Genomic DNA, 26,799 nt, shown 5'->3' with positions numbered 1-26,799 from the left:
CCACAAGTGAAACGTGATCACAGTGGCAATAAAAGAAACTCCTTCTGCATTCATTTGGATCACATTCTATAATAATAATAATAATAATAACGAAGAGCCCATTAGATTGCCAGATGTGTGTGTCATTGTGGATGTGAAAGAGATTAGAATGTTGGTCTATGTCTGTAAGCTAGAATCCCTTTTACTCAGGGTCACAGATGTTTAGTATGCTAAACATGTTTAGCATACTAGTGATGAGCATAAGATGTTTCAGTCATGGTCATAAGTCTATTCAGCAGTGTATACTATCTAAAGGGTTTCCACTAATACGGCTTCAGATATGTATGTAGTGTTTGTTTTGTATTCATGTGATTTTCAGTCTCATTATCTTGTATGTTTTGAGGTTAATTCCAGTAATAAATGCAGCTTTTACTAATAAGGTGTATAATAATTCACATGCGGAAGACTGAGGCCTGCATTTCAGGCATCTTGAGGTTCACTAATGGCTTTTAGCCACGCTTTAATGCCATTGTTTTAATTTGGCCCAACATAAGCAGTTAATGCTTCAGAGTTTATATAATGGAATGCTTCGTCGCACCTTTAATCTTTAACCGCTTCAGTGGAGGTGCTGAGTTTCTCCCAGTGTGAAGTGTCACAGCATGACTGTAAAGCAGCTAGAGGCTTTGCAAACAGGAGATATATATAGGTTGTTGTTGCGGCGATGTTTTACCTCAGTATATGTATTTTAGTGAAAGCTTACATCCACTCACGTCTAAATATTAGAGCCATGATCAATATCAAAATATCAAATTCCCTAAATCACAGAGAAGTCTAGTTTGAAGCCAAACAATTCAAACTGAAAGGCCTTTGTGTTAAAGTTCATTTATCCTGTCAGACAGTTTGATGGACTTTCAAGCACTGCACACGCTGCTTTGATTGGGAGCCCATGACTACACTTCAAACGTTGTTTAAACTGGTAAATGTAGAAACCCGTCCAAAAGAATTGTTTTTAAGTGGTTTTCACAACAGTTGTAACCCCATGAGACGCATTTGACCATTTAATGGAACTAAGCCATTATGACACCTCTTTTTAACGTGCAAGTGAGCAGGAGAAGAAAAGAAGAGTGACAGGTCGAGAAAAAGTGAATGGTATAAAAGCCTGATGAGCTTATCCTGAGGCCAAAAAGATGGGATGGGTGGGGGGTGGAGGTGCAGAAAGTGAATAATTAATGAGTGGATGCAGGGCAGGATTTATAGGATAAGTGTAGCAGAGAAGACATCGACCCAAATGTCCTTAACTTGTACGAAGCACAGAAAAGGCAAACCTGTCGTCACTGCAGCAACCGTTCTTTAAAAGGAAAAAAGGGTTCACATCTAAATCCATTCACCCACTATGGGTGTTTCATTACAGAGTTCAAGTGAATAGTTACCTCTGTTGATCTCCAGTTTTAAAAGCTCAAAGTCAATTTGGCTACACCCATTTACCCAATCGAGGCTCCCTGTGCAGGATTGTAGTATTTGAGCTGCTCTATTCCACAGCTCATCTCTCTCTTTGCAGAACCTTCAGGAATGTTAAGAAACACTTGTATGACATTTTCCTAATTAACTCATAGGAGTTATTTTTTAAATGTGTATTATGTCATTTGTTATGCACACATTGTTAGTGCTTGTGTGTTCCCATGATGATCCTGGTGGTCTTGTTTCTATTCATGTTCAGCCCACACTAGTCATGTAAAGACACATTTGATGATGATCCGATAAACTGTGTTGTTATTATGGCCAAGTAAGACTACAATGCATCAGTAAGAACAGGTGGTCACTAGCATGTTCTTATATACACGTATGATATACTCAAAGCGGGTGTTTGTGTCGTCCCTTACACTGCCCTCAAAACGCACAATCAGCTGGTTTCCTCTTGTGAATTCGGACCATTCTGGTGAGCAAATTAGCATCGATGTCCATTCATCATGTTGCTGTAGGAATCCTCCCCTCTGAACACAGATAACCTATTCCTCATGTATCATTTAAAAAAGCAGGCTTAGTGTAAGATGATGATTCATTATACAGAATAAAGTAGGAGTTGGGCAAGGAACGTTGAGACAGGGCGAGAATAAATGTCACGTCTGTCATTGTACATTTGTCTTTATTTGTTTCTGAGAAGACTAATAACGGTTGCAGATTAATGTGCTATAGCCTGGTACTGTTTTTGAGCTTCATCACACCCATACTGATATGTCTCTTGTGGACACAGACAGTAGAAGAGCAGAGGCTGAGATGACATGAACTTTCCTGGACTCAGATTATCACTTTATTTATAAGACATCATGAATATATTACGTAGATACGCCCTGAATTGATGCCATTGATGTCTCACAGCAGGACTTTAATTATCTTCATCATTAATGCTTTCTCCATTGAAGCTGGGAACTAACCATTTCTAACTGTGCAGGTCCATAATTGCTTCTGATACTATATATGAATATGAATTAGGCAAAATGGAGTCAAACTGGATGGCCAAAGGGACAGCCAGACAAATACAAATGCATGCAGATTAATAGATACAAAGAGGAAACTCAGAGGGAATGATTAGTGTACAAATACACACAGAGATTAAATGAGCACTGCCTGTTCACTGTTTTACTCTAACTTTCCTCAGGAGGGCATTGTTGTAAAAATCAATACCCTCACACAGAGGCCCTCTGAGAGTGGTGGAGGTGGAACAAGCCTGCTACCTGTGGAAGCACGAGCTTCTAATAGAAGTCGTTTTTTTTTATCTTAAAGGAACGAGATTAGTGTGAAACGGGATTTATTAGAGTGCACCATCAATGTCGACAGCCCCGTCAGAACGGCGAGCTCAGATCTCAGAGCTCATAGACTATTCTGTTTGCACATAATGTCACAGGCATAATAATATGTGCTGCAATTCCGCCTTGTATCTTTAAAAGCCAATGCACTTAGTAAATCACAGCAATGAAAAAGGGCTTGCAAACTGGCTTTGGGAATTCGGAGTGCAAACGGACTAATAGCGATAATACAGTACTCGTGTCTGTGCCGTCAGCCACATGACAACGTTTGAGCAGTTCTATATCTTGCCATCTCCTGTGGCCAGTGGTCATGTGATGTCCCGTTTCCCTTCTCCTCCTCGTCCCCCATCCCACCACCAGTCCTCCTCATTATATCCCCGTCCCCTTGTGCTCGCGGAGAAAATCAGCCTTCTTTTTGATCTGGTTCTGTAATTTGATATTTCTTGTGTGATGTCAGCAAAGAAGGCGACCGTCAGGGTAGCCCTGCGTCCCCGCTGACATTTGGAGCAGCAGTCATTAGTCATGCACTTGATCAGAGCCTCCCTCCCCACCCCGTCTACCTGCTCCATGGATTGCAGTTTCAGACAAGGGGATCTAATGTTATTCCGCTTGCCTCATTGACTCTGCTTGTATGCTCTGGCGAGCACAAAACCACCCACCGCACTATGAATTCTCAAAATTAGCGAGAAGTTGAGGTGGAGAATTTTTTGCCTGGTGTAAAATGTTTCGCAAGGCTGTGACAACCTTTTACCAGCTTTCCTTTTCATTTGCCAGGAAGAAAATGCTGTACAGTAAGGATTGTCTTACATTTTGACACAACTGACACAAAAGGTAAAAAGATGTCAGTCAAGTCTTTCAATGTCTGATTAGTGCATGCACTTAGCAATTGTACCAGTGACAAAAGCAGTGCAATGCAAGACCAGCTAACTGATTGTGAACACTTCTTTTTAAAAGGAGGACCTGTTACTTCACAGTAACCTTGGTAAGGAATCTTGCTGTCTGGCGTATTCGACAGTTCACCTTGATGCAGAGAGCGTACAGCAAATTCACTGAAAGCACGCCAGACAGTTGGCACGGGCTTCTTATCTTAACTAGGGGGAATTATTTTGGTTCACCAAGCCTCAGTAATATGTTAAAACCTTTGACTACACACATCATCTGCCCAATTAAGCCCATTTGGAGATAAAGATAGGTAGCTTTGATCTGTCAAGGTCATTGGGAGTCATTTCTCAAATGTTTGGAGAGGAATTAAAAACGGGGCCGTTTCGGCTGGGAAAGGTCACGACCTGCAGAATGCAGAGCTATCTCTCCTCCCAGTGAGAGAGAACACATTTACATAATACGATTAGATGCTCCACACACACATTCATTCTCCAGTATCTTACATATTTTAAGGGTTTTTCAGATTTAATAGATATTGTTAAGATGTGTTTTTTTAAATAGATGCTCAGGCACTGAGGTAATTGTTTTATATTTCTGATATTTAGGAGTAATACTGAAGTCTTATAATAGGGGTTCATGATAATATTGTTTTCCTTTTATGCTTGTTTATCAAAAGAACACTAGTAGGCCTTTCAACACATACTTGATTATTATATTATTGATTCCTAGTTGAGTCATTGTTTATACCAGTCGGTCAATATCCGCTCCCTACTCAGTTTAAATTATATTTCAATTTTAATGTTCACACATTGACGTTTAAAATGTCAAACGTATTCCGCCGACAGTGCAGTTGGCAAATAGAAGCACTTTTACAACCAAGGGTCAATTAGAGACAATCATTAGCCCCATCGAATACATGCACTGTCCTGTAGCTCAAGAAGATGAATCCCCCTACCTTTAGTACATCTAATTATCTAAATGACATGCAGCGGGGGATTGCCGGAGGTGAGTGGGAGGAATGCTTTCCAAGAGTGTGAATGTCTACTAATTGCCCATATGACTGAAACACTCTAGAGGGAAGGACAGAGCGCAGTCACAGCACGGTACATGATGGGATATATGACTGGAGTTGTCACTAGCTAAGGCCCCACCTGGCCTGTAAGCTCTCTCTCATTAATGTGTGGTTGGAACATGTCAGCATGGAGTCGTGTGCTCTTTTGTCACCACATGCATGTGTCATTACATCCACTTTGATGTGTGGGTGCAATGTTAGAAAGAAACAAAATGTAACCCAGAAATGGTGTAACGTTGCATTAATTAACAGAACAATTAACATGTTTTGTTAAGTTTTTGTTTTCCTCCTACAAAGCAAGGAGTGGACCACTGCACTATCCACATTCTACTTCAAAGCACCTCTTCATACAGCACAGGTTGAAACCAGTGTTACCTGCCGTTCTTATTTTAGTTTGCTTAAGCGGGACTCATTGAGAACAGTTACACCGGCCAGGAATCAAAGTGAAGCCTACGGCATGGTGATAGATAGTTAATACTAATAATTAAACACTCAGGCTAAAGTTGAATCAAAAGGCAGAGAAGTGATGGTGCCCTTAGAAGCAGTCACAGTCCTTGTAATAGTTACGTCTTTTGTTGCCGCACAACTGTTTGGTCTATCAAATATCCGTATCAACAGTATCTTAATTAGTAGGAATGAGTTGGTTCTGGATGGTTGGAAACCTGAGGCAGAACGAGCTTCTTTCAGTCCTTTCCCCTTTTCAGGAATGAAAACAGTTCTGTCAAAACAGTTACAACACGTTTCCCCCCGTGAGGCACACCCCACCTATCATGCCTCTGGGCGCCCAACACAATCAGAGACCTAGCGACTCTAGGGTGGAGACATGCTGCTTGATCTGCACATTTGTTTTATCCTATTTTTGGAAAGGTGCTTTTCTTGCTACATTTGCTGTGCCGAGTTGATTTCATGGTTGCAAGGAGGGGTTTTCGATGAAAGCATGAAAGTTAATAAGAGTCCATAACGGCTATTTAGTCAATTTATTTGAACTAGACATACCAGCTGTGCTCTCACAAAGATATCCATTTTATGTAAATATAACTAAACGTAAAATATAGACAGACAGGCAAGACTAATAAAAGCCAGGCCTCTTCCTCTCAAGACAACTAGAAGACGACGTTTCTCTGCGCTGGTGTGGCCCTCTACCATTTTAAATCCCCACATATCTTAATAATGTTCTCTCCCTCTTCCAAATCCCCTTATTCAATTATGGCAGCCTCTAATACATGTGTCAACATGTTTCATTAGTCCGTCCTCCTCTTCCACCAAAGAGATTAGCTTACCCGTCTTCTTTTTTATTTACTAAATGCAGAAATATAATTTTCTCCAGGACAGAGGGAGAGAAACTGTGAAAGAGTGATTATTTTTGTTCATTACATTTCATTCTAGTCGGCTGGCCAGAGCTTCTTTTTTTTTTTTTCCTGAAAAGACTATTAAATATGCTGCCTCGAATTTACTTATTCAGCTTTCAATTTTGCTGCAGTCTACATTTAAATGCTTTGAGAACATTAGAGGGAGTGTGGTACTAGAGCGTGGTTTTAACTCTTGGCTCGCTAACCTCGGCGACCGAAATGCTTTTATCACGGAGCGAGTATTCATGAGCTTTATGCAATCGAACAATGCTTAAACTGTCGAAATAGGAGATGAAGCAAGACTGCTTCATCTCAGCAAGTGCGTGTGACTGTGTGTCATAGAAGGGGATGATTCATTCTATGGAGGTGTGACCCCTTTGATGTTTCTTGTGGTAATTGTTGGGAGTTCCTGGTCTCTCAAGGGGTTTATAGCAGCTTCTGTAGCGCTGATTTGAGTCGGAGAGTGAAGAGGCCATGTGTAGGCAGGGACTAGATGAGACGTTACAGTACATGCATGCTCTGCGGATTTCTCCCGGTGACACCGACATTGCAGAGACAGCAGTGGAAAGCAAGGGCTCACTGGTCATTATCATTCTACTCCTGTTACACTCATCTCTTGATGGGCCTCATCTCTCCCTTCCCCCTCCTTCCCCATCCCCTTCTCTATTTCACCATATCCCTGTCTTCATCAGCTTCCCCCCACCGTCTTGGCTTTGTCTCTCTGGGAAGCAGACGAGTGCAGAGAAAGTGAGACAGTCAAACACGGAGCGATAGAGAGAAAAGAAACCGCACGAATGTTGTAATCACAGGCCTTTTGGCTTTGCTTGTAATAACAAAATGCCTTTGGTCAGCCGATAAACAGTGAAAATATGTTAGTCTATATGCTGCTCATCCTGTTTATCTTCCTAATCCCTCTTTCATTGTGTTCCCCATCCCTCACTTTCTCATCTGGTCTGTAAATATAACAATTGCACTATTCCCTTTGTCTTCCTCAGGACTCTAACCCTTTCTTTTCAGCCATGTCTTTAACTGCTCATTGGAACAACCTTACTGTCCCAATTCCATACTTCTCCCTTCATCTCCTACTCCAACCTCCTGTGCTCCTGCATCCCTCCTCCCCCTTCTTATTTCCTCCAGCTCCCTCTTGCCCCTGGTGACCTTAATTACAACATGTAAAAACCTGACCTGGATCCAATTTCCAGCCTCCGACCACACGGCCCCAAGATTAATGCCCCATGGGCCAAATTCAATTAAGCTCCGTTCTAAATAAGGAATACAAATGTTATAAAAAGAGGATGGAACAATAGGGTCACACCACTGACTCTTGGGGAAAAACATTGGGGTTAAAGGTTCAGGCTTTTAAAGACAAAGGGAGCGAGAGCAGCAGCTACAGATAAAGAATGAATTTACTCTACTGCACTGGGCATATTGGCCTCCATCCATCAATTAATCAATAGTTGTCGTGTCGATATATTTGGTTTCATTTGTAACTGACATAGGTATCCACCCTCATTAAAGATTCATGGGATTGTTTTGTTGGAATGTTGGAATGGCATTTGGGAGATGTTAGTAGATACAACCTAATGTATGTGGATCAACTAAATCTTGAAGGCAACTGAATTAATAAAGAAGTCTAAAAAGTAAGATTATAAATGGTTTTCTTCTTTACATTCCCAGGATTATGCAACACATGATGTATGGAGTAAATCTTGGGTCACTGAATACAGTAGAGTCACTTTGAAGAGGGCCACCATAAAGCTGCACTAGTAAGTTTGTATAGTTGTAATATGTCATACAGGTCCAAACTGATGCCAACTTTAGAACATTATCTTTGCTTCCCAGTGTTTCTTAAGTGTGGGGTGAAAGATTTATGCACAGACAATATTTAAATGTTGAGGAATTAAAGATGTCTTTCTCTTCCTTGGATGTACTTCTGACCCCAGAGTCACTGGACAAGAAGAAGTTAAATGACTGCAACCCGTGACTAAATTAGTCACGGGTTGCAATAGTTTCTACAGATTTCCTGTCACACGGACAATTTTGAGCAGAGCTAGGTGATATCGCATCGCATATTTGTGATAGATCAGCATGATAATGTTCAATATCTGGTTATATTCAAATGCATTTAACACCCTGCTTAGGAGTGAAATGATTACACGCGCCATTGATCCATTCCTCTGTGCTGACTGCAATCTGTGGTCAAGAGGCATTTGGAAATATACATTATGTTTGATAGAGTAAGCATTGCTAATGTTTAAACAAACAAACCAGCATACCTCACATATAAATGGTACTGACAATATTACAGCTCTCCTGTCATATCCAGAAATTGTTCACACAAATTGTATTTTGAATGATCTAAAGCTGTAGGAGTGTCTCGAGGTAGCAAGTCATCAACATAACTACAGTCCACATCTACCTTTAATATATATCCATGGCCCAGACATTTATCGTGTTTCCCAAAGAAATGTAAAAGCATTAATGAATGATACATACAGTGTTGCTATTAAAGTCAACATGTTAAGATGAAGATACAAGAATCTTCTACATTTGATATGCCTTTATATATATGTTGTGGTTTCTTGGTGTTTAGTGTTAAACCTTGGCCCCTCAACATAGGCGTTTTTTTAAAAATTGGTCTACAGTCGGGCTGTAATGGTTTGTGTAATCGTGCAGAACCTTCATGGTACAGAGTCACTACACGGTATGCAGATTGATGGAAGTATTGCGGAACCAAAGTTTAAAAGCCCAAGTTCTGCAAAGAAACTTTTAGCCATACTTAGTTACCGACACTTAGCAAGCAGGTTGGCGTGTGAGTCAATCACCCTATGGCGAGCGCAAATAAAACACCAGAGCTGAAAGACTCGCCTGTTGTTTCTTCCTGGTGTGCTACAACAGCAACGGAGAAAGAGTTGAGACAAGGAAGGTGTTTGCATTGCTACACTGGTGTAGGGGATGTGAATAGAAACACAAATGGAACATGTTAACACAAAGGTATCACGCTGATGTGACAATCAACACCCCTCCTCATGCACACATTTAATTATTCTATTGTTCTATTCATTTAGTATTTTCAATTTCATAGCATAAGAAATACTTTTCAGTTTTTTAGCCTATTATGACCTTTTGCCTTTTGGGAATGTAATTGTATGACAGAAGTGATGCTCATTTTTTTTTTTATGGAAATAGTATACTAAAGATATCAATGGGCAAAATTCTGCCTCAGTCCCCTGCAAGAGGGTTGTGTCTGCCGTCGTCACTACAGTGTTCAAAATTAACAATTCACATTATTAAACTTTTTAAACAACAAATGAATCAAGTAATATATGTGTACTCTTATCAGATCATACATATAAAAATATATTTTGGGGAAATATGTACACTGTAAAAAAATGTGATTGGGGTTAATAATATCTACTAAAATAAATAATAGTAGCCTATTGAGAGGTCTTTGATTTGAATCACCTTACGCTTCAACCCATGGTATTTTGTGCCACATGGACATCAATATCATCTGCAACACATATCAGAAACAAGGACTGCCATTTTCCCAGAGATAAGACCTGTTTAATTATTATCGATAAAAATTGATTATTAAAAGAGTTTGCAACGAATTTCATTATCGATTCGTTGTGTCGCGCGATTATTACGCCACTCAATAAGTCGTGGAGATGTTGTGATCAAAGCAGGCCGGTCGCCTGAATACCGCAGCTAGGAATAATGGAATAGGACTCCGGTTCTTCTCTGAACTGCGGCCATGATTAAGAGGGATGGCCGGGGGAAACCTCACCCGGCCCGGACACGGAAAGGATTGACAGATTGATGCTCTTTCTCCATGCTGTGGGTGGTGGTGCATGGCCGTTCTTAGTTGGTGGAGCGATTTGTCTGGTTAATTCCGATAACGAACGAGACTCCGGCATGCTAACTAGTTACGCGGCCCCGTGCGGTCGGCGTCCAGCTACTCAGAGGGACGAGTGGCGTTCAGCCGCACGAGATTGAGCAACAACAGGTCTGTGATGCCCTTAGATGTCTGGGGCTGCACGCGCGCCACACTGAGTGGATCGGCGTGTGTCTACCCTTCACCGAGAGGCGTGGGTAACCCGCGGAACCCCACCCATGATATTAGTCCATTTTCTTTTATTATTATTATTACTTTAACAGCTCAGGGATGTTCAAGGAGCAACCTGTTTGTGCACTTTCTGAAGATTTGTTGCACTGTGAATTTGCACTGTCAGCTCTGTTTTTGAATAACGGGTTAGAAATTAATGCTTTTTTGTTTTTTGATCTGATTCATCGATTAATCGAACAAATAATCGACAGATTAATCGATTATTAAAATGATCGTTAGTTGCAGCCCTAAATTATTATTAGCTTAAATACAGTTTACAACCTGGAGTTAAACATTGTTTTGCGTTCTGCAACCTACCAAACCCGCCAACTCTACTGCGCTGTAATTAAAAGTTAAGGGATTCAGCGTCGTCTTTGATTAAATTAAAACATTGCAAGGACTAAAAAAGCGGTTGGCTCAATGTCACAACTGCATGCTACTTTCCCAAGTATACTGTATGAATGACCATACCTTTGTCAGTGTATCGTAGTTTACTTTGAATCAGCGGTTACCGCTCATGCTGACAGTTTAGACCAACATGCGTTTGTGAGAGGAGGACTCAAAATGATGAACACTTGTACAATTTGGGTCTTTAAAGTTGGTTTGATCATTTGATCATGCACCTTGAATTAAAGTTCATGTATAAGCTGGATGAATACACTCCCAGGCTTCTGAACCCCCTCCTCTTCAAGGGCGGAACCTACTCAAGGTGTCCTTCTATAGTATTAGGTTTAGTAATATGTTGTGTTAGGCATTTTCTGATCAAACTGCTGGAATTGTATTCACTTACTACTTTAATCTGCAGGCAGTAATGTTATCCTGTATTAATCCCTTGCTCCCTATTAACATGCATGTGGGGGGCAGAATATCACAAACGCCTCAAAACAGTCCAGAACAATATCTTTAACAGTAATGACCTCAATGCTAAGAAAAATATACTTTAATAACACTTCCATTACAGTGTCAAAAAAACTAATTACAGCCATCATAGAAGTAGACTTCATAGCAGAACAGTTGGATTGAATTGCATTAGATTGTGGAGGTGCATGTAATTAAAGTGCCCATGAATTTACATGTCACTCACTACCAAAGGCACAGGTTTGATGCTTGCTAAGTAGTGCTTTGACATGATTCTGTTACACGATGACTGCGCACCAAAACCCTCAACCTGCAAAGTTGTATGATTAGCAACCGATCTAATCCACAAATAGTGTACTACATATGTGTTTTACATTTAGAACCTTGCTCCCTGCAGTGTATTGTGTTCTGTCCATTAGTAACTTTGAACATCTGAGTAGTTTAGCACCAGCTGCCACTCTGGAATAAGTGGGTAATAAGCTTATTTGCATACGCTATGACTGAAATACTCTATCAAGACAGGAAACAGGCGGGAGCAGCTAGACTGCCTCCGTCCAAAGGACACAAAATTTGCCTACCAACACATCGAGAGCTCACTGATTATCCTGTCATGTCTTGTTTGTTTAATCCGCGCAAATACAAAGTTAAAATGTTGTGGTTTTATGGGAGTGTATTTGCTATGCAATATTTGTTATCTGGGAACGATTCCCTGGAAACCTCAGTAATGACAAAGTGTTTCATTAGACTGGTTCCTGAGACAGCACATCAAGGATCCGTAATAGGGTTTTATGTTTATGGTTTATTCAACAGCATAAGCCACCTATTGTTAAAAAGTGCAGCGTTGACAGGTTTTAGATGAATGGATGACTTGCACACCGTGAACTTTAATACAAATTATTTTTGCCATTTCAGGCCACAAGCCATCCTAGGGTCAACACGACCAGAGAAGTTGTTCTTCAGTGTTCGAGGAATCTACGGATCAACTTTTAAAAGATGATGAAGTAAGCAGATCAAATCTCAAAATACAATCATAACATTTCTCCCAGTAATTCTTGGCGAGCGACTGAGTGGTGATGAAGACAGTGTGTCGCAGGACCTTTCTGTCCAAAGGATGGAAATCTACATCAAGACTAATACGTCAGAGGGTCCTGACAACATCGGTATCGTGGAAGGGGGCATGAAAGTTGTGACTACTCTGTCAACACTGCTAGTTGGGTGAGCATTGGGGCGGCTTGCGAAGTGTAAAGCGGTCGGAATGAGAGTCAGTACCTACAAGTCTGAGGCCACGGTTCTCTGCCGACAACGATGGATTTTCCCCTTCAGGTTTGGAGTTAGTCAATGCTCCATGCGAGGGAGTTCAAGTGTCTCAGGGTGTTATTCACGAGTTAAACGAGTGGAGCGTCAGATGGACAGGCTGTTCGGTGCGGCTCCAGCAGTGCTGCGGATACTGGTGCAACAGATCATAAAACTCACGGTTCGTACATATAACTTTTAGAGATCCCTTTTTGCTCCCGAAACTAATTGCTGACCATTGATGATCCATATTGCCGTTTGATTATAGCAGCTGGTCTACAAGGCTCCAGACTGTTTTTAGCACCGTCCAACATATCATTTCAACCACTCTGAAGTCTGTAAACCAAAAGTCTAAATCAAAAGTTCTAAATGTTCTTAGTGTTTTCCCCTCATAAAAACACACAATTCAAATAAGGAAGTAAAAGACTATTTGTATCAATTAAAACAACTGCTATCATTAGCAGTTTTAATGATGTATTATAAGCTGCTTAGAGCTAGGGTTAAACAGGTCAGAATTCCCTGTCTAATATCTATGTTGTATTGCTGTGAAAATATATCCTTCATACAACTGGATTTATTCAAGTTTCTCACCAAAACTACATTTTCCGAGATAACATGTGAACACTTTACTCATTTTCACTGAATAGAGCCTGAACGTATCATAATGTAACCTGTCAATTTAAACGCGGATTAGTTGTTTACAATGTAACATTATCAGAGATCGGCTACTGAATATTGGTCGAGAACAGTAAAACTGTATTTCACACTGCCGTGGTTAATATTAAACTGTAATTAATCCGCCTACCGTTGCGGTGAACAGGGAGCTAAGCCGGAAGGCAAAGCACTCAATTTAACAACCCATCTCCGTTCTGACCCTCACCTGTGGTCATGAGCTTTGGGTAGTGACTGAAAGAATGCGATCACGGATACAAGCGGCTGAATTGAGCTTCCTTCGTAGGGAGAGTGGGCTCAGCCTTAGAGATAGGGTGAGGAACTCTGAGTAGAGCAACTGAGCTTTACAGGTAGAGATTCAAGAGCCAATCCATACTATTTACATCCTGTTTGTGAATACCACCTTCAGCCAGACATGTATATGCCATGTCTAGGTCCACTGATGCATTTCACTTTGAAATGTTTTGCTGCTCTAAAGGTTCTTGTTAGACTACTAGATCTGTATTTCTATAATGCATCTAACCGATGGAGCCTCTTTGTTCCTGATCCTCTTCATTATGTACTGCTTTGTCAAGCTGTAATGAAGTTACTTCTAACATTATGATTCTGCACTTCTTTGGATAGGCTTGTGTGTGGTTCATCTTTCCTTTCTGCTATGTTGCATGAGCCATTTAGCTTTTGCTGGCATTGTTCTTGGAAACCGTTTTGTGAATGATTTTTATCTCAAAAGGGGAAAAAAACAAAGATATTATATTTAACAAAAGAGCACTTGGATTGAGTTTTTTCATTGGTCAGACAGCGCTCGCACACACACAACTACCACGGGTAGTGTGTGGTTTAAAAGTCTAAAGAGGAACAGCTATAGTAAGGGAATTTGTTGCGTGTGTCCATATGTGTGAGAAGCAATGTGCATCCATTCCCTTGTAGAGTGGGAGTGCGCTGTGTGTATGATGTGCCCTGTCAGTTTCTCTAAGTGAGCCTGCCAATAGCGAGGCGTGACTAGCCTGGGAAACACAATGCGGGCCTCCGATCAATCTCGGAGAGGGGTGGGGGGGTGCAGAGGGACAGGAACTGTCACACACCTCAAACTCTGTCATACGCTTCACCCGAGGAAACCACTGAAGGTCAAGCGGAGTAGCCTCAGTCCAGCCCTGTCGATCAGCATTAGCCTCATGATTGTGACTACCCCATTAACAGGGATTGACTCATACATCGTTAACCTCAAAAGGATTCTGATATTACGGCTATTATTTGGTGGGCAGTGTTAATTAGACTGCAATTTCTTAAGTCCAATCAGTATCATAAAGGGACTTTAATGCATGTCTTTAAATGGCTTTGAGGGCACCAAACTCCTATTTTATGTGTTTTTATTTTGGCTATGATAAGCTCTCTTTCACATCTGCTGCATGAAGCAGGAAAATCAGTATAACCGTTTTAGTTTAGTACAGCAGCACTGATGTGCTGTAGCCATACTGGCCCCATAGCCACAGATCTACTCATCCCAGGCTTTTCTCTGTATGGCTGTGGGGACTGTGTGCAGCAGATTCAGGCTGCTGTAGAGCTCCTTCCATTTTAGCCTGCTGCTGTGTCAGGAGAAATTCCTGCCTGTGTGAGGACTTCTGTCATCCCGGCCTAATGTCTCTGCAGCAGCCTCGCAGGCTTCAAGCCAGACAGTCCACCATGCCCAGGCTGCTGAGCAGGGTGGAAGAGGTCACTGAAAAATTCTAAATGATCATCCCTTGGGACGTACAATGAGGATGACATTTTAAACTAGACGACATCATGCTGTGTGAATGAGTTTTGTAGCACCTTATACCTGGTTTAAGAAGAAATTAGGTTTTATTCAAAGCCTCATTTAAAGATAAATGTTGTTTCTTGTGTGACCTAAATATTAATTCAAGCTTTCCTAAGAGGTTCATGTTCCCTTTGGCTAAAGCGGGACATCAACTTTTTATTGATGGCTTTGCTGAACTGCAATAATTTGGCAGAACGGATATTGGTTTCACAGCATAATGATAAGCTTTAACAACAAAAGAAACGCAATAATGCATTGTTTGTCTAAACTCATACAAATAGCATTATTTTAATAATAAGATTATTGTGATTGAATTATCACTTCAGATCAAATCATGCTGCAGCAAAGCCTCAGTTGTGCCTTGTTTCATTCAAATTAGAGACAGCCAACGTTGCGAGGTGGGAGGCGTAGGAGATGTCTGAAAGAACTTTAATAGTTGGGAGAATGTGACAGGATAACTAACAGCACCACAGACGGGTCCCTCAACAAGACCATTGACTGAAGAAAAATGTTGCTGAAAAGAGAATGTGAGTTTTCCTTTTCCCTTAACGTACGAGTTATTCATTATTCAAAGGTTTTGTCTGGATTATGTACCATTCATGTTCACGTGCAGGGTTTAGTTTGTTGTATGTATTATTTAAGAACCAAACTTTTCTAATTATGAATCAAAAGGACAGAGCATCATTTTATATCATTTTAATGTTCAGAACATTATGAATATGTGTTGCATTGAGTAACTGGCGTTTTGTCAATAGATTCATGTTTGTTATATCACTCTAATCATCTCTGTGGCACATTTTTCAGCGGTTTTAAATTGACATTGAACCAACTACAATATGTTGTATATATGCCATTATCCTCACTGCTCTGTAATTGTTCAAATAAAACACTGATTGGTTTGAAACCTTATCTCTGCCAACACGTCAAGCCATAAACTGGTTGTTCCAGCTCATATCTATATTCAGTAGAGTTGAATTATGAAGGGCAGTGGGTGAAAGGCTGTTATATGGTGCACAAACATGTTTCCAAGAGCAGCGATCATTTGATGACATATATATCTGAAAAGGAACAATAAATAAAAATGTGCTATTAAGCTAACATGGTGGTGTTTTCTTGCACTAAATATCAGTAATCTAAGATTAAAAATATCTATTATTCAATGTGTGGCGCTTCCCTACAGTTAATGAATGCATCTTAAATAACATTTGGTATATGAAGCCCAAATAACCAATGATAAACTTAGCTAATACAGTAAAGTCATGCACACTTGTGACAACTTTGATTAAAATGTCACATATCAGTTGAGAGGAAGTGAAGTGCGTCGACAAGTAGGGATGTCCTGATCCAGTCTTTCAGATCGGTATTGGGGTCGATCAAGGCACTTTTTACGGATCAGTGTTGGCTTTATTGAGCCCAATCCAATCCTTCATTTACCGTCAGCTGTCACACAGGTGTTTTTACTCAAGAAGCTTTCACGCCCAGCAACGCAACGAGTGCAGCTGAGGTCAACGCTCCAACTCTCTGCTGTCCGTCTCTCCTCCACTCCGTTAGTGTGTGCAAGAGCAGCAGCTAAGCCCTGACCCACAGCCAAACACCACGCACCGTAAACAGCCATAAATGCAGTATGAGAGAGTTCATTAATGTTATCTAACTTATTTATGTACACTGGTTTCATTTCAGCTCAGTGTGCGAGTCTCTTGCAATGTGCCGTCATCTACGGTGCACGGTGTTTCACTGGGAACGGCACAGGCAGACAGCAGAGGAGAGCTCATGACAGTCCATTGAAGTAACTCAAGCAAAGGCTGCACCGAAGCAACAAACACGTTTCAAGGGAGAGAACATTTCCTCGATACAGCGACGAGGCCAAAAAGATTAGAGAGGGTTTGTTATTTTGTAAAAGATGTGACATAAACATGAAGGATCAGGACTCAGTATCAGCAGATACTTGATACTAAATGACTCGGACTGGGGACAGAAAAGCTCCAACGGAACAGGGTTTTACTAGTTATAATTTGTTAAATGAATCCACCTGTTTCATGTTTGTTTCAGGAGATGAGAACAACACTACAACTCCGACGTTAACTATATATTAATAAATTTAAGTAGTGGTCTGACAAAATGATACAGGATACGGAAGAAAACAAAGCAAGCAGTGTGAGTTCTGCGGCTTCACGGCGAGCTTCACTGCTCTCAGTGGCACATGGACTCTGTAAACTGCCCTTAGTGAGCTCAGACAGATGGCTATCTTGACCTGGACCTAGTCTATTACATTCGAGGTTAGATACTGATCGGGCTGCATATTCCCTTCATTTTCCCCGCAGTATCTCCAAGGAGATCTACATTAAACCTGCCATGAAGACAATCTCCCAGGGCCTGGTTAATTTGATTCCCAGTGTGTGTCGTGCTGGCCTCTCCTAAAACGGTGTTGGTGGCGGTGTGGGACTCCATTCACATAGATATGGTCCATGTTCAAAAGCATCTGCAATTCCAAAGCCATGGGGCCGGAAATGTTGGCAATTTAGAGCGATTAACTTGCCAATTTTTTTTTCTAATATTAGAAACGGCAGTTTTAATTATTTAAGGACTCCTTAATTAGTTTGTTAAAAGCTGAAACACCTTCAGGGCCGCTGTTTAGAGCGGCAAGTGAACAGCTTGGAGACTGCTGTACAAAGGAAATAGGCTAAATCTACATTAGCTTTCAGTTTGGTAAACACTGCACAATAAAGTGGACAGTTGGTGTTGCCATTCATTGAGTTTTATGAGACAGATGCAACTACATATACACTGGATTGTTACTGTTCACTGTTGGTGAACTGTAAATTATTATTAAGTTGTGCATGATGACCAAAGTAATATTATATACACAGCTTTAGTTAGTGTGACTGCAGGTATGGAAAGACAAATAGGAAACCTGTTGTTGAATATATCCGTTCCACATAACAATGACTGTCAGAATCTGGGTGGCTTTGCAGTCCATGTCTTTAAATTTCAAATGATAAAAAATATACATGACATATTTAAATTATGCATATGTGTGCACATTCCTTAGGGACTGCCCTGCCTGGTCTCTGACTAGAAAAGCTCTTTTGGAAGTGTTTCTGTAGAAGAACGTGTTTTTTCTTTGAAACAAATTATGCATGGGGTGTCAAGGGGTGTGCAAAAGTTGACTGAGCACTGTTCTGTTCAGGGAAGAAAATAAGTCCCAGTGTAACAATGCAATAAGTATGTTTTGGCTAATATCTCCCAAAAAGGTCAATGTTTCGACCCCTAGGAGTGAGGAGTTATTTACTGTAGTTAGTAAGCCCAGATAGCTTCACAGTCTAAAACTAAAACATCATCTCGTCTCCTTTTTCAGATGGATAAATACAAAGCGGTCGGACTACGTTGGCATAAGCAAAATATAAATATGTTTTCTCTCAATACTATCAGAAATTGAGATCCTCTCTATTTAAAACTTTGAAAAAAAATACGAGGAAGTATTTTTGAAGCAATTTAATGCATTTGCTTTATCCATATTTTTTTGCATGAAAATGTGTCTCGTCCGTCGTGTCTGTTGTCTTGGTCTGTTTCTCCACTGCCAGGATAGTTAACGAGGATAAGAGTGTAGTAAGGCTTATTGGTGGGGGGAACAGTGGGTTAAGCCTGATAATGCCTTTTAGCATTTGTCAATTGAAATTATAGTATACCATGTTCTGTAAATGTGAGCATTCAGGGTGATGTTTATCATTTACTTTGGATAGTGATAATTATTGAGCAGAGATTTCCTGTCCATCAAAGCTCTTTTGTAAATGATAATCACTGTTCTATGGTTAAATGTAAATCGGTTGCTTTCCAAGCATGCGTCTCGATGTGTGGGGTTGGCAGCAGTCTTCCAGACGGGCAGATAGAGATCAGCAGTGACTGAAGCCTGGGGTTTGTCCTTCCTAGAGCTGTGAAGGACAGCCTTGGGTTTGAGAAGAGACTGACATTGATTTTCTTGGCCTGGTTATGTGACGGCTGAGTTCTCTGCCTCTGATCGTTAACATTGACCAAAAGCCTTTTTCTGTGTTGGAAACGTGTCTGTCCTGACACACGGACACATACATGTGCACACACACAGATTGTTAGGAAAGTTGATGCCTGGGTAGCTGAGGGGTGACTAAATCCTAAAATCAGCTAATTCGCTAACATGTCACACGTTCTTGCCTTTGCCAAATAGGGTTATTGATTATTTTTTTCTCCTTTAAGATGTTTTGGCCTGTCCATTGGGAACCAACGCTGTATTAATTCTGGCTACAGGCTGATCAATACAAATGCCTTGCGAGGCACTGTTTGATGAAACTTGCATAAGCAGCTACTTTACTTTGAGCTCTAATATAGCATCCACCCCCCAGGTTATTAAGCTAGTGTATGTATATAGGTATCCTGTATTTAATTAGAAAGGGTTAGCCCTGATGAGAAAACATAGTAAAACTAATACATATTGGTGTCCGTACAGTAGTTGTTTTATGTTATTTCATCATAGAACTATTAATTACACCTCCCCTAAATGCCTGTGACCCATTTGGAGTTTTTTCTTTCATGTATTACACAACTGTTTTTGAGAAAGTAATGTACAAGAGAGATAGTGGGGTTGCAGTCAGTGACATGCACAGATCAGCTGTTCATGTGACAGATTCTATTTAGTCCCGACAAGTTTTTCTCTGACCTTAACTCCCACAATCTCAACCCTCTCACTAGGAAATAAAAGAAAAAAAAGTCACGGAATTTCCAGTTTCAGCATCCTTTCAAGTTTAGTGTGCGTGTGTATGTGTATGTGTGTGTGTGTGTGTGTGTGTGTGTTGGGGGGAGGGGGGGGGGGGTGTCAGGAAAAGCACATCTATGCCCTGGACATGGTGCATCAGAGCGTAAGCGTCTGATGTTGAGATCAGTGCGTGTCTCAGGGGAGACGATGGGAGACGGATAGATGCTCTAATGTCAGATTTCCCATTCTTCTGGTATGTTCCCTTTTCTTTGTGTGTGCTCATCTTGCTACAAGCGAGTGGCTGAAGTAATCAGTCAGCCCAGTCTGGGATGGACAACAGACAAAGATCAGAGTGAAATGGCAGCAGGTTGTAGGAGATCTTATATGGAGGGAGAGTATAAAGGCTGCATAGATATGAAGAGATTAAAGTCATAATTCTTCTGCTGGTAAAATGAGTGTCTGCTGGGGATAGAGGTATATATTCCACCTTTGTTAAGCCATATAGGAGCAATGACTGGTTCAGATGTTTTAGCTTAAATCCCTGAGTAACAAACTGACCTCAGTGTACCAGTACGTGCCATGCAAGCTAACTTAACACATGTACTATTCCACTAGTCTTTAGGGTTGTGCCACTTAATCTGACCATTTTTTTTAATATAAATAAATGAAGCTTTTGGCTTTTTTATAAAACATTAAAAACATTTTTTTTTAAATGCCCATCATTATTGTTTTCAGAGCCAGAGGTGATGGCTTAAAATGTGTTTATCTATTCAACAGTACAAAAGCCCCAAAAATGAAGGCAGCAAATCCTCACATTTGATGCTGGAATCATTAAATGTTATGTATATTTGATTGAAACATTAATTAACTCAAAATGTTTGTATATTAAATGTTTTTGATTCATTGAATAATCAATGAAGTGATGAACACTATGTGTACTGTTATTGATAGTACGGCCACACTTCTGTGTTATTTACTGTTTGGTGTTAATAAGCTACTGTTATTTATTAATGGTTGGCATAAAACTCCCACACACACTGACAGTATTACTGTGTCAAAGGAAAGCATGGATTTGGTGTGAATCTTAAGAATAGATACACTGCTATGGTGCACATGTTATGTTAGTAGTAGTAGTAGTAGTAGTAGTAGTAGTAGTAGTAGTAGTAGTAGTAGTAGTAGTAGTATGTTAGTGTTGGAAAACCTTTGTTTTATTTTAAGGTATGGAGTCTAATGACAGACGCTACAGTTAGATGGACTGCACTTTTCTAGTCTTCCGACCACTCAAAGTCACCCATTCACACACTGCTGGTAGGGGCTACCATGCAAAGTGCCACCTGCCCATCAGGACTCTAACACCCATACCCATTCACACACAGAAATTTGGGGTTAACCTTTTAACCTCTAAGCCTATTTTTAGACCTCTGCTCGAAAAATATATACCCATACTCATAAGAGTCTGGCTCTCTAACTACAAGGTCTATTTGAATAATGTTGATGGTTTAATAACACTAACACTTGTGAGATTTGTTGAGATGTGTAAATATCAGTGTATATGTTACTGGTTAATGTTGAATGAAGATGGCACACAGCTCAAATTGAAAATGTTCAGGTTCGCCTGGAAAAAAAGCACTTTTGTCTTTGAAATAATGCAGCAGTAAGCCTAAAACTCTCCACAATCATAGCACAACATGTCAACATGTCTCCACAAACAGGTTTTACTTTGATAAATTGAAGCAGGCCAAGTTGATAGAGGTTGTACAGAGAGTTCAGAGAGTTCATGCCAGGCCAAGCCAAAATTCTGAATTTTCAGAATTTTGGAACCAGGTTTCCAGCTGTTCTATTCTAATTTTATATACTATATAACTATATATTTCACTGTTTATCACTAATAGGGTTCAATCTATCTAATACAGTGGTTTGGCATCATTTTGAACCATTTTTGACCTCTCAGGGGCCTGATTTATGTGTTTTATGTGATTTTTTCGTCGCTCCCAGTGTGTGTATTGGCAGTTTTCGAAGCCTATGATTGGTCAGTTTGCACATGTGATACGTCTAAGAATGCGGAAATGAGTGAAGAATGCAGTGGGCCGGTCAGTCAGGTGATTGACAAGAGTTTTTAGCCACTAAAACTCCAAAAGAGTTGCGCAACAGACCGAGTGTCGAAATGATTTGCTGAAAAGTAAAAGGAGGACTACCTATGCATAAAGCCTGGATTATCTCTATTTTACTCTCAAAAGAAAGAGAGGGACCAGGTGCATGTGTAGCGAAAGAATTTAAGCGGATTTACAGAGTTTTTCGCCCAGAAAACCAGCTCAAGGTACGATGCGTTTCAAATGTTTTGCTCTGTGGTTGGTTGTTCTTGTGTGGGTTCTACGGTGTAACGTTAGAAGGAGAGAAACATGGAAGATATCTGCGGATTCAGGGTGGAATTCTCATGCTTGCTAAGCTATCGTTCGGTCTCTTTTTTTGTGATATCTGTATTCGGAGTGCGAAAAATACGTGGTATTGTGCTAGAACTTGGTAGTTTATATATTACTTTGTGTATAATTGTGTTTTGAGTGAGTAAAATGACTTTTTTTGTATTTTTTCTCAGAATCTCGTCGTTAAGTAGGTATATAGCATGTGGGTCAAATTCATTATATTCGTTTCGGAAAAGTGATTTATATGACGCTATTCTTCGCAAAACACTCGCGACACCCAATTGGGCGTCGCTCGGGATTATAAGGTTAAGTGTCTTTCACAAGGACACATCGACACGGACTAGCGGAGTTGGGGAATCGAACCGCCGATCCTCTGATTGAAGGGTGACCCTGCTGTACCACTTGATCCTGCTGCTGCAGTCATTTAATTTCTCCAGAGTCTATGTAACCTACAATGAGAATTAACTATTGAGTGCTGATTTAACAGCATAATGTTTCACTTCACTTTGTGTGAAGCTAAAATCCATCAAATGAACAAACTGATTGAGGTGCCTTTGGAGGTGGTTATTGTGTTAAGTGATTCACTAAAAGTCAGTGTTGTCTTTTAAAACAAATGCGAGTCTCTGTTTGAACTTACCAGTGAAACCTGAGCTTTTTCATCAATTGTTGGGTATCTTGAGATGATGGAGAAACGACTTGAGAGTAATCAGTGTTGCAGAGGGAAGAGCTGAGTCAGGGAAAATGGGTTTGCGTGAATCAAAGACTATGATGATAAAAGAGAGGAAGCTATGGCCCCACCAGTAAAGGTGAGAACATTCACTGGCTGCTGCACTTGTTCCCTTCCTTTCTCTCTTGTGAATTTTGCTTCTTTTTCTTTCCAAGGACAGTCCTCACAACGAGGTCAGAGGTAGACAAAGGTCAGTGAATGAGGAGAACATAACTGTGAAGGATAGTAAATAGTCATACTGGAGGTTGGTGTGTAGCTTTAAAAGGCATTTTGGCTGCAAGAGTACACAAAATGACATACAAGGTTCCCTTTAAAAGTCTGTTGCTTATGATTTCAATAGCATCTTTGAAAAATATGTCAAAGGCACAAAAGAGAATACAGTCTGAGGGATAGAGAGAGGTGTGGTGTGGCAAAGATTAAACAGCTGTGGTGTAGAATGTACACAACATAGCATCACAAATAACATCTGGTGTTCATAGCAACATCAAAACAATTCGACACATTTTCTCATAAAAACACTGACACATAATTTGATTGAATAAGATTGAGAACGTAACCTGTAGCCCTTTAAATCAGAATGCCAAACAATGTGAATGTCAGCAGAGTGGTGAAGAGAAACTCTGCACATTCGAGAACACTTTCACCTTGAAGTGTTAGTGAATGGAAGTGTGGACACATTTTGCTTTTGTAACTTTGACCAACAAACACATTTCCAGTTGAATCAGCAGTTTGTTTCACTCTTTTTTTTTTACTTTCTGTTTAAACCCAAGCACAAGGGATAGCAGAAAAGTTTTACCTTCAGCCCCGGGATCAGGTCGTCGGGGTCAAAGGTGGTCAGAGGTGAAGGTCCAGGACGTTAGCCATAGGACAGGACAAGGGGTGGGACACACATTGGTGGAGGTCACAGAGAAGCACAAAGACATGGCGGAAGGGAGAGGGAGGAGAAGCAGGAGGCACAACCAAAAAAGAAATGAGGAGATGTGGAAGGAGAGGAAGTAGGGGGCAGCAACAGGGGAGGATGTTGCAAAGAGTTAAAAATAAAAAAGGCAAGGGAGGATTAGGGACGAGATGGAGGGACATGGCACCGAGAGAAGGTGGAAAGCAGAGGGGGGAATTGTGAGGGAAAGCGGCAGCTTCGAAGGGTTGGGGGGGGAAGAGGCTGAGTCAATTCCTCTAAAAAACCAGAACCAAAATAAAAAGGAATGAACCCATACCTTGGTCGTTTAACGTCAGGTGCGCCAGACCTTGAAAGGGAAAAAACAGAAAAAAAGAACAGAAAGAGGAAGAAAAGAAGGTCATAAAAGGCACGGGAAGAAAAAAAGCATTGTCACAACGTTGGACTGCAGTTTGTGACAGACATCCTGGGGCAGACTTGGATGTCAGAGTTCAAATCAAAGGTAAAAAACAAGAAAGAGAGATAGGGAGAGAGAAAGAGAGAGAATAGTAACAGAAAACAAGCAAACACTTCTTGAGTGAGGTGTGGGGGGTTTAGAAAAAAAAGCATTTTCATTTGGCGCAACCCCCGAAGGCTATTGCTCTCACAAATGCTTTTTTTTCCTCTGGAGTACTTATGGAACACACAGAACTGTTTGGCAGAAAAGGCTTGAACTGGATTCCTCATCTCCTACTGTGCACAAATCACAAAAAAGAACCGGAGCTCTGCAAGGTCTCACATACAGAGGGTCAGAGAGAAACCTGGAAAAACGCTACGGGGTCAAATCCTTTGTGTTACCTGTATAAACCCAAAGCCAAAGATTACCACAACATCTGCCACCATAGACCACTAGATGTAAAAGATGTCCACAAGGAGCTCCAGCTGTTGTAACATTAAGTAACTTCTGAATCAGAACACAGTACCGCGCAAACTGCACGACATCTTTGGAAAACACAATCAGTTATTCAATCCAGTCGCAGCGCAATCATCCTCAGAAATAGCAACCACACTTTCAAAACAGACATTCAAAGAAGCAGCAGGCCGGACAATTGAAGGTTACTCCTTAAAGCAACTAGAGTAAAAATATTAAGAACAGAACAAAAAGGGGTCTTATTGTCTCTGAGAGACTTTGTGGTGCTACCAGAGGGACTTTTCTGTTATATTGTTTATCATGTTGTATAACTGTCTAGACTGTGAGGATATGTGAAGAAAAACATGTTTCTTAAACAATGGTAACGCAGCAGCAGTATTGACAACCACAATGACACATATAATAGCTCTCACTGTTTGACATGTCAGCATTAATACAGCAGCTGTACAGGGGATCATCAGGGACAAAAGGCCTGACAGGAGGGAAAATAATAGCAAAACATGTGTTTAAACGTCATAGCTGGCACGGGTCATGCACTGTAAACAAACACCAGCTTGTCTTGGGGACAGAATTCCTGAAAGCAAACCTTCAAACTGAGAAATAGAACGTTTAGATCAAAAAGGAAACTATGGCCTAAAGCAAGTTTACTCCCAGATCAACCGAAACGCTCAAGCTAATTGGATTTAACCCCAGGCAGCACAAAATATCAACAGCATTATGTCTGTTGGACTACAAGTCCCAAAAGGACAAATGGTTTCAAGCCAACCTGTCTTTCCTTTGATCGATACCATTTCATACATAAGACTCCTGGCGTTACCAGCAGACAGCTCAATCAAATAAACCCTCCACCATCAAGGAAGTGCAGTGGCGTTACCTTGGAGTGGTTTACCTTTGGAACATATATCAGTATGTACCAGAATAAAAAGAGAAAAAATTCTGCTATCAAAATATTTGCTACGTTAAAGACACTACAGACTACAAATTAATTATTCAGTGTTGTATTGACCTACATTTAGTAAAAACCTTTCCCAAAGAAATGTTGGAATTCCTCACCCACTGAAAGCTGCAAAAAAGAGAGACAGTCCTTAAAGCAGCACCAATCAACGGCGAAACTTCAGCTCCCATACACAGCAAGCATGCCAGTTGCTGCAATAAAAAGATAGTGTTTAATGTCTAAGAGAACAAAGCAACACACAACTGGGGGCCTGCAGCAGCCAGAATGCACAAGACAAGTCTATGCCACCACCAGGCAGCAGGTAAATCACAATTCAAAGACTACAGAAGCGCAAATAACTCTTGACTACAAGCTGTCCTTATTGTCTTCTTTCTTAATAACATCTGTGATTCAGGCAGAGGAAATGTACAGGCAGAGTGTTTTATTTATGTGGCTGCAGTCCGTTTCTAGCCGGCCCTTTGCAGGGAGTCCAATCATTCTCACTCTGCCTCCCTCTGTTTTTGTTCCCTTTCTCATAATCCATTAAGGAGATAAGGCGAAGGCTACTGCAATGAAACAGAAGGGTGCTTTCGCTGCATACGAAGTCATTCAAATACCCCAACCAGCCAGCCTGGCCTCATTCAGCTCAGGCAGGCCAAAGACAGAGCGCTGAAGAAGAAGACGAAGGTGAAGAGAAGGTCAGAAAAGACGCGCAGAGGAAAGAACAGAGCGATGGCAGCGAGTTGTCAAATGGCGTCTTCACAGCCAGTGTTTACCAGACATTCACAGACAGGTGTGCAGCACAGTGGCAGAGAAAAGCCAAAAATCAATTCATTCCAAGGTAACATATCAGGAAATGAAAAGGTCGTGATTTGATCGGTGCAACATGCCAATCAATTTTCACAACAATTTTTACCCCAAAAACAGAAAGCTGCATACACACCAACACACACAGCCAGTCACACACATGTTGTTGTCTTGGCAGAAGCACAGGATGCCAGACTCCATGCCAGATTCTGATCAGGATGTGACGGGCTTTCACCATCAAGTGGTCTGAGAGAGAGAGCGAGAGAGCGGCAGAGAGCAAGAAGACGGATGACTGAAATTGAAATTACTGATCAGTGTAAGACATCTGAATACTACAGACATAAGGAAAAGCTCCATCTCTCTCAACTACCATTCTGCACCAATATTGGAGCACAAATCAAATTACCACAGCCACAAGCCAAGCCACACGAACTGGGGACGTGACGAAATCCGAGCCCAACCTTTGAGTCTCCCCATCTCCTTGACATCTGAGCATTTCATTACACCCTTAATTCTGCGGTGAGTACAGATGGGAGAGCCTGACGGAACCGGCGCCGATTGGTTGGTTATG

At 40.9% G+C, this 26,799-nt stretch overlaps 1 protein-coding gene across 5 annotated transcripts in view; it reads right to left on the bottom strand.

The window, feature by feature from the left end:
- The window catches only part of nrxn2b (neurexin 2b), a gene marked incomplete at both ends in the record, with an annotated part of 555,263 nt that overhangs the window by 449,109 nt on the left and 79,355 nt on the right, over window positions 1–26,799 (bottom strand). For 3 of the 5 annotated variants that reach the window (XM_079184308.1, XM_079184309.1, XM_079184310.1), the window contains one exon: window positions 23,897–23,926. The exons of the other annotated variants lie outside the window; for them this stretch is intronic. In XM_079184308.1, coding sequence (XP_079040434.1) covers window positions 23,897–23,926 — 30 coding nt within the window. The remainder of the gene's footprint in view (window positions 1–23,896; window positions 23,927–26,799) is intronic. 5 annotated transcript variants of the gene reach the window in all.

Source organism: Pholis gunnellus, assembly GCF_910591455.1.
Source record: "Pholis gunnellus genome assembly, chromosome: 23".
Classification (NCBI taxonomy): domain Eukaryota; kingdom Metazoa; phylum Chordata; class Actinopteri; order Perciformes; family Pholidae; genus Pholis; species Pholis gunnellus.
This window is presented reverse-complemented; position numbering and strand designations above follow the sequence as displayed.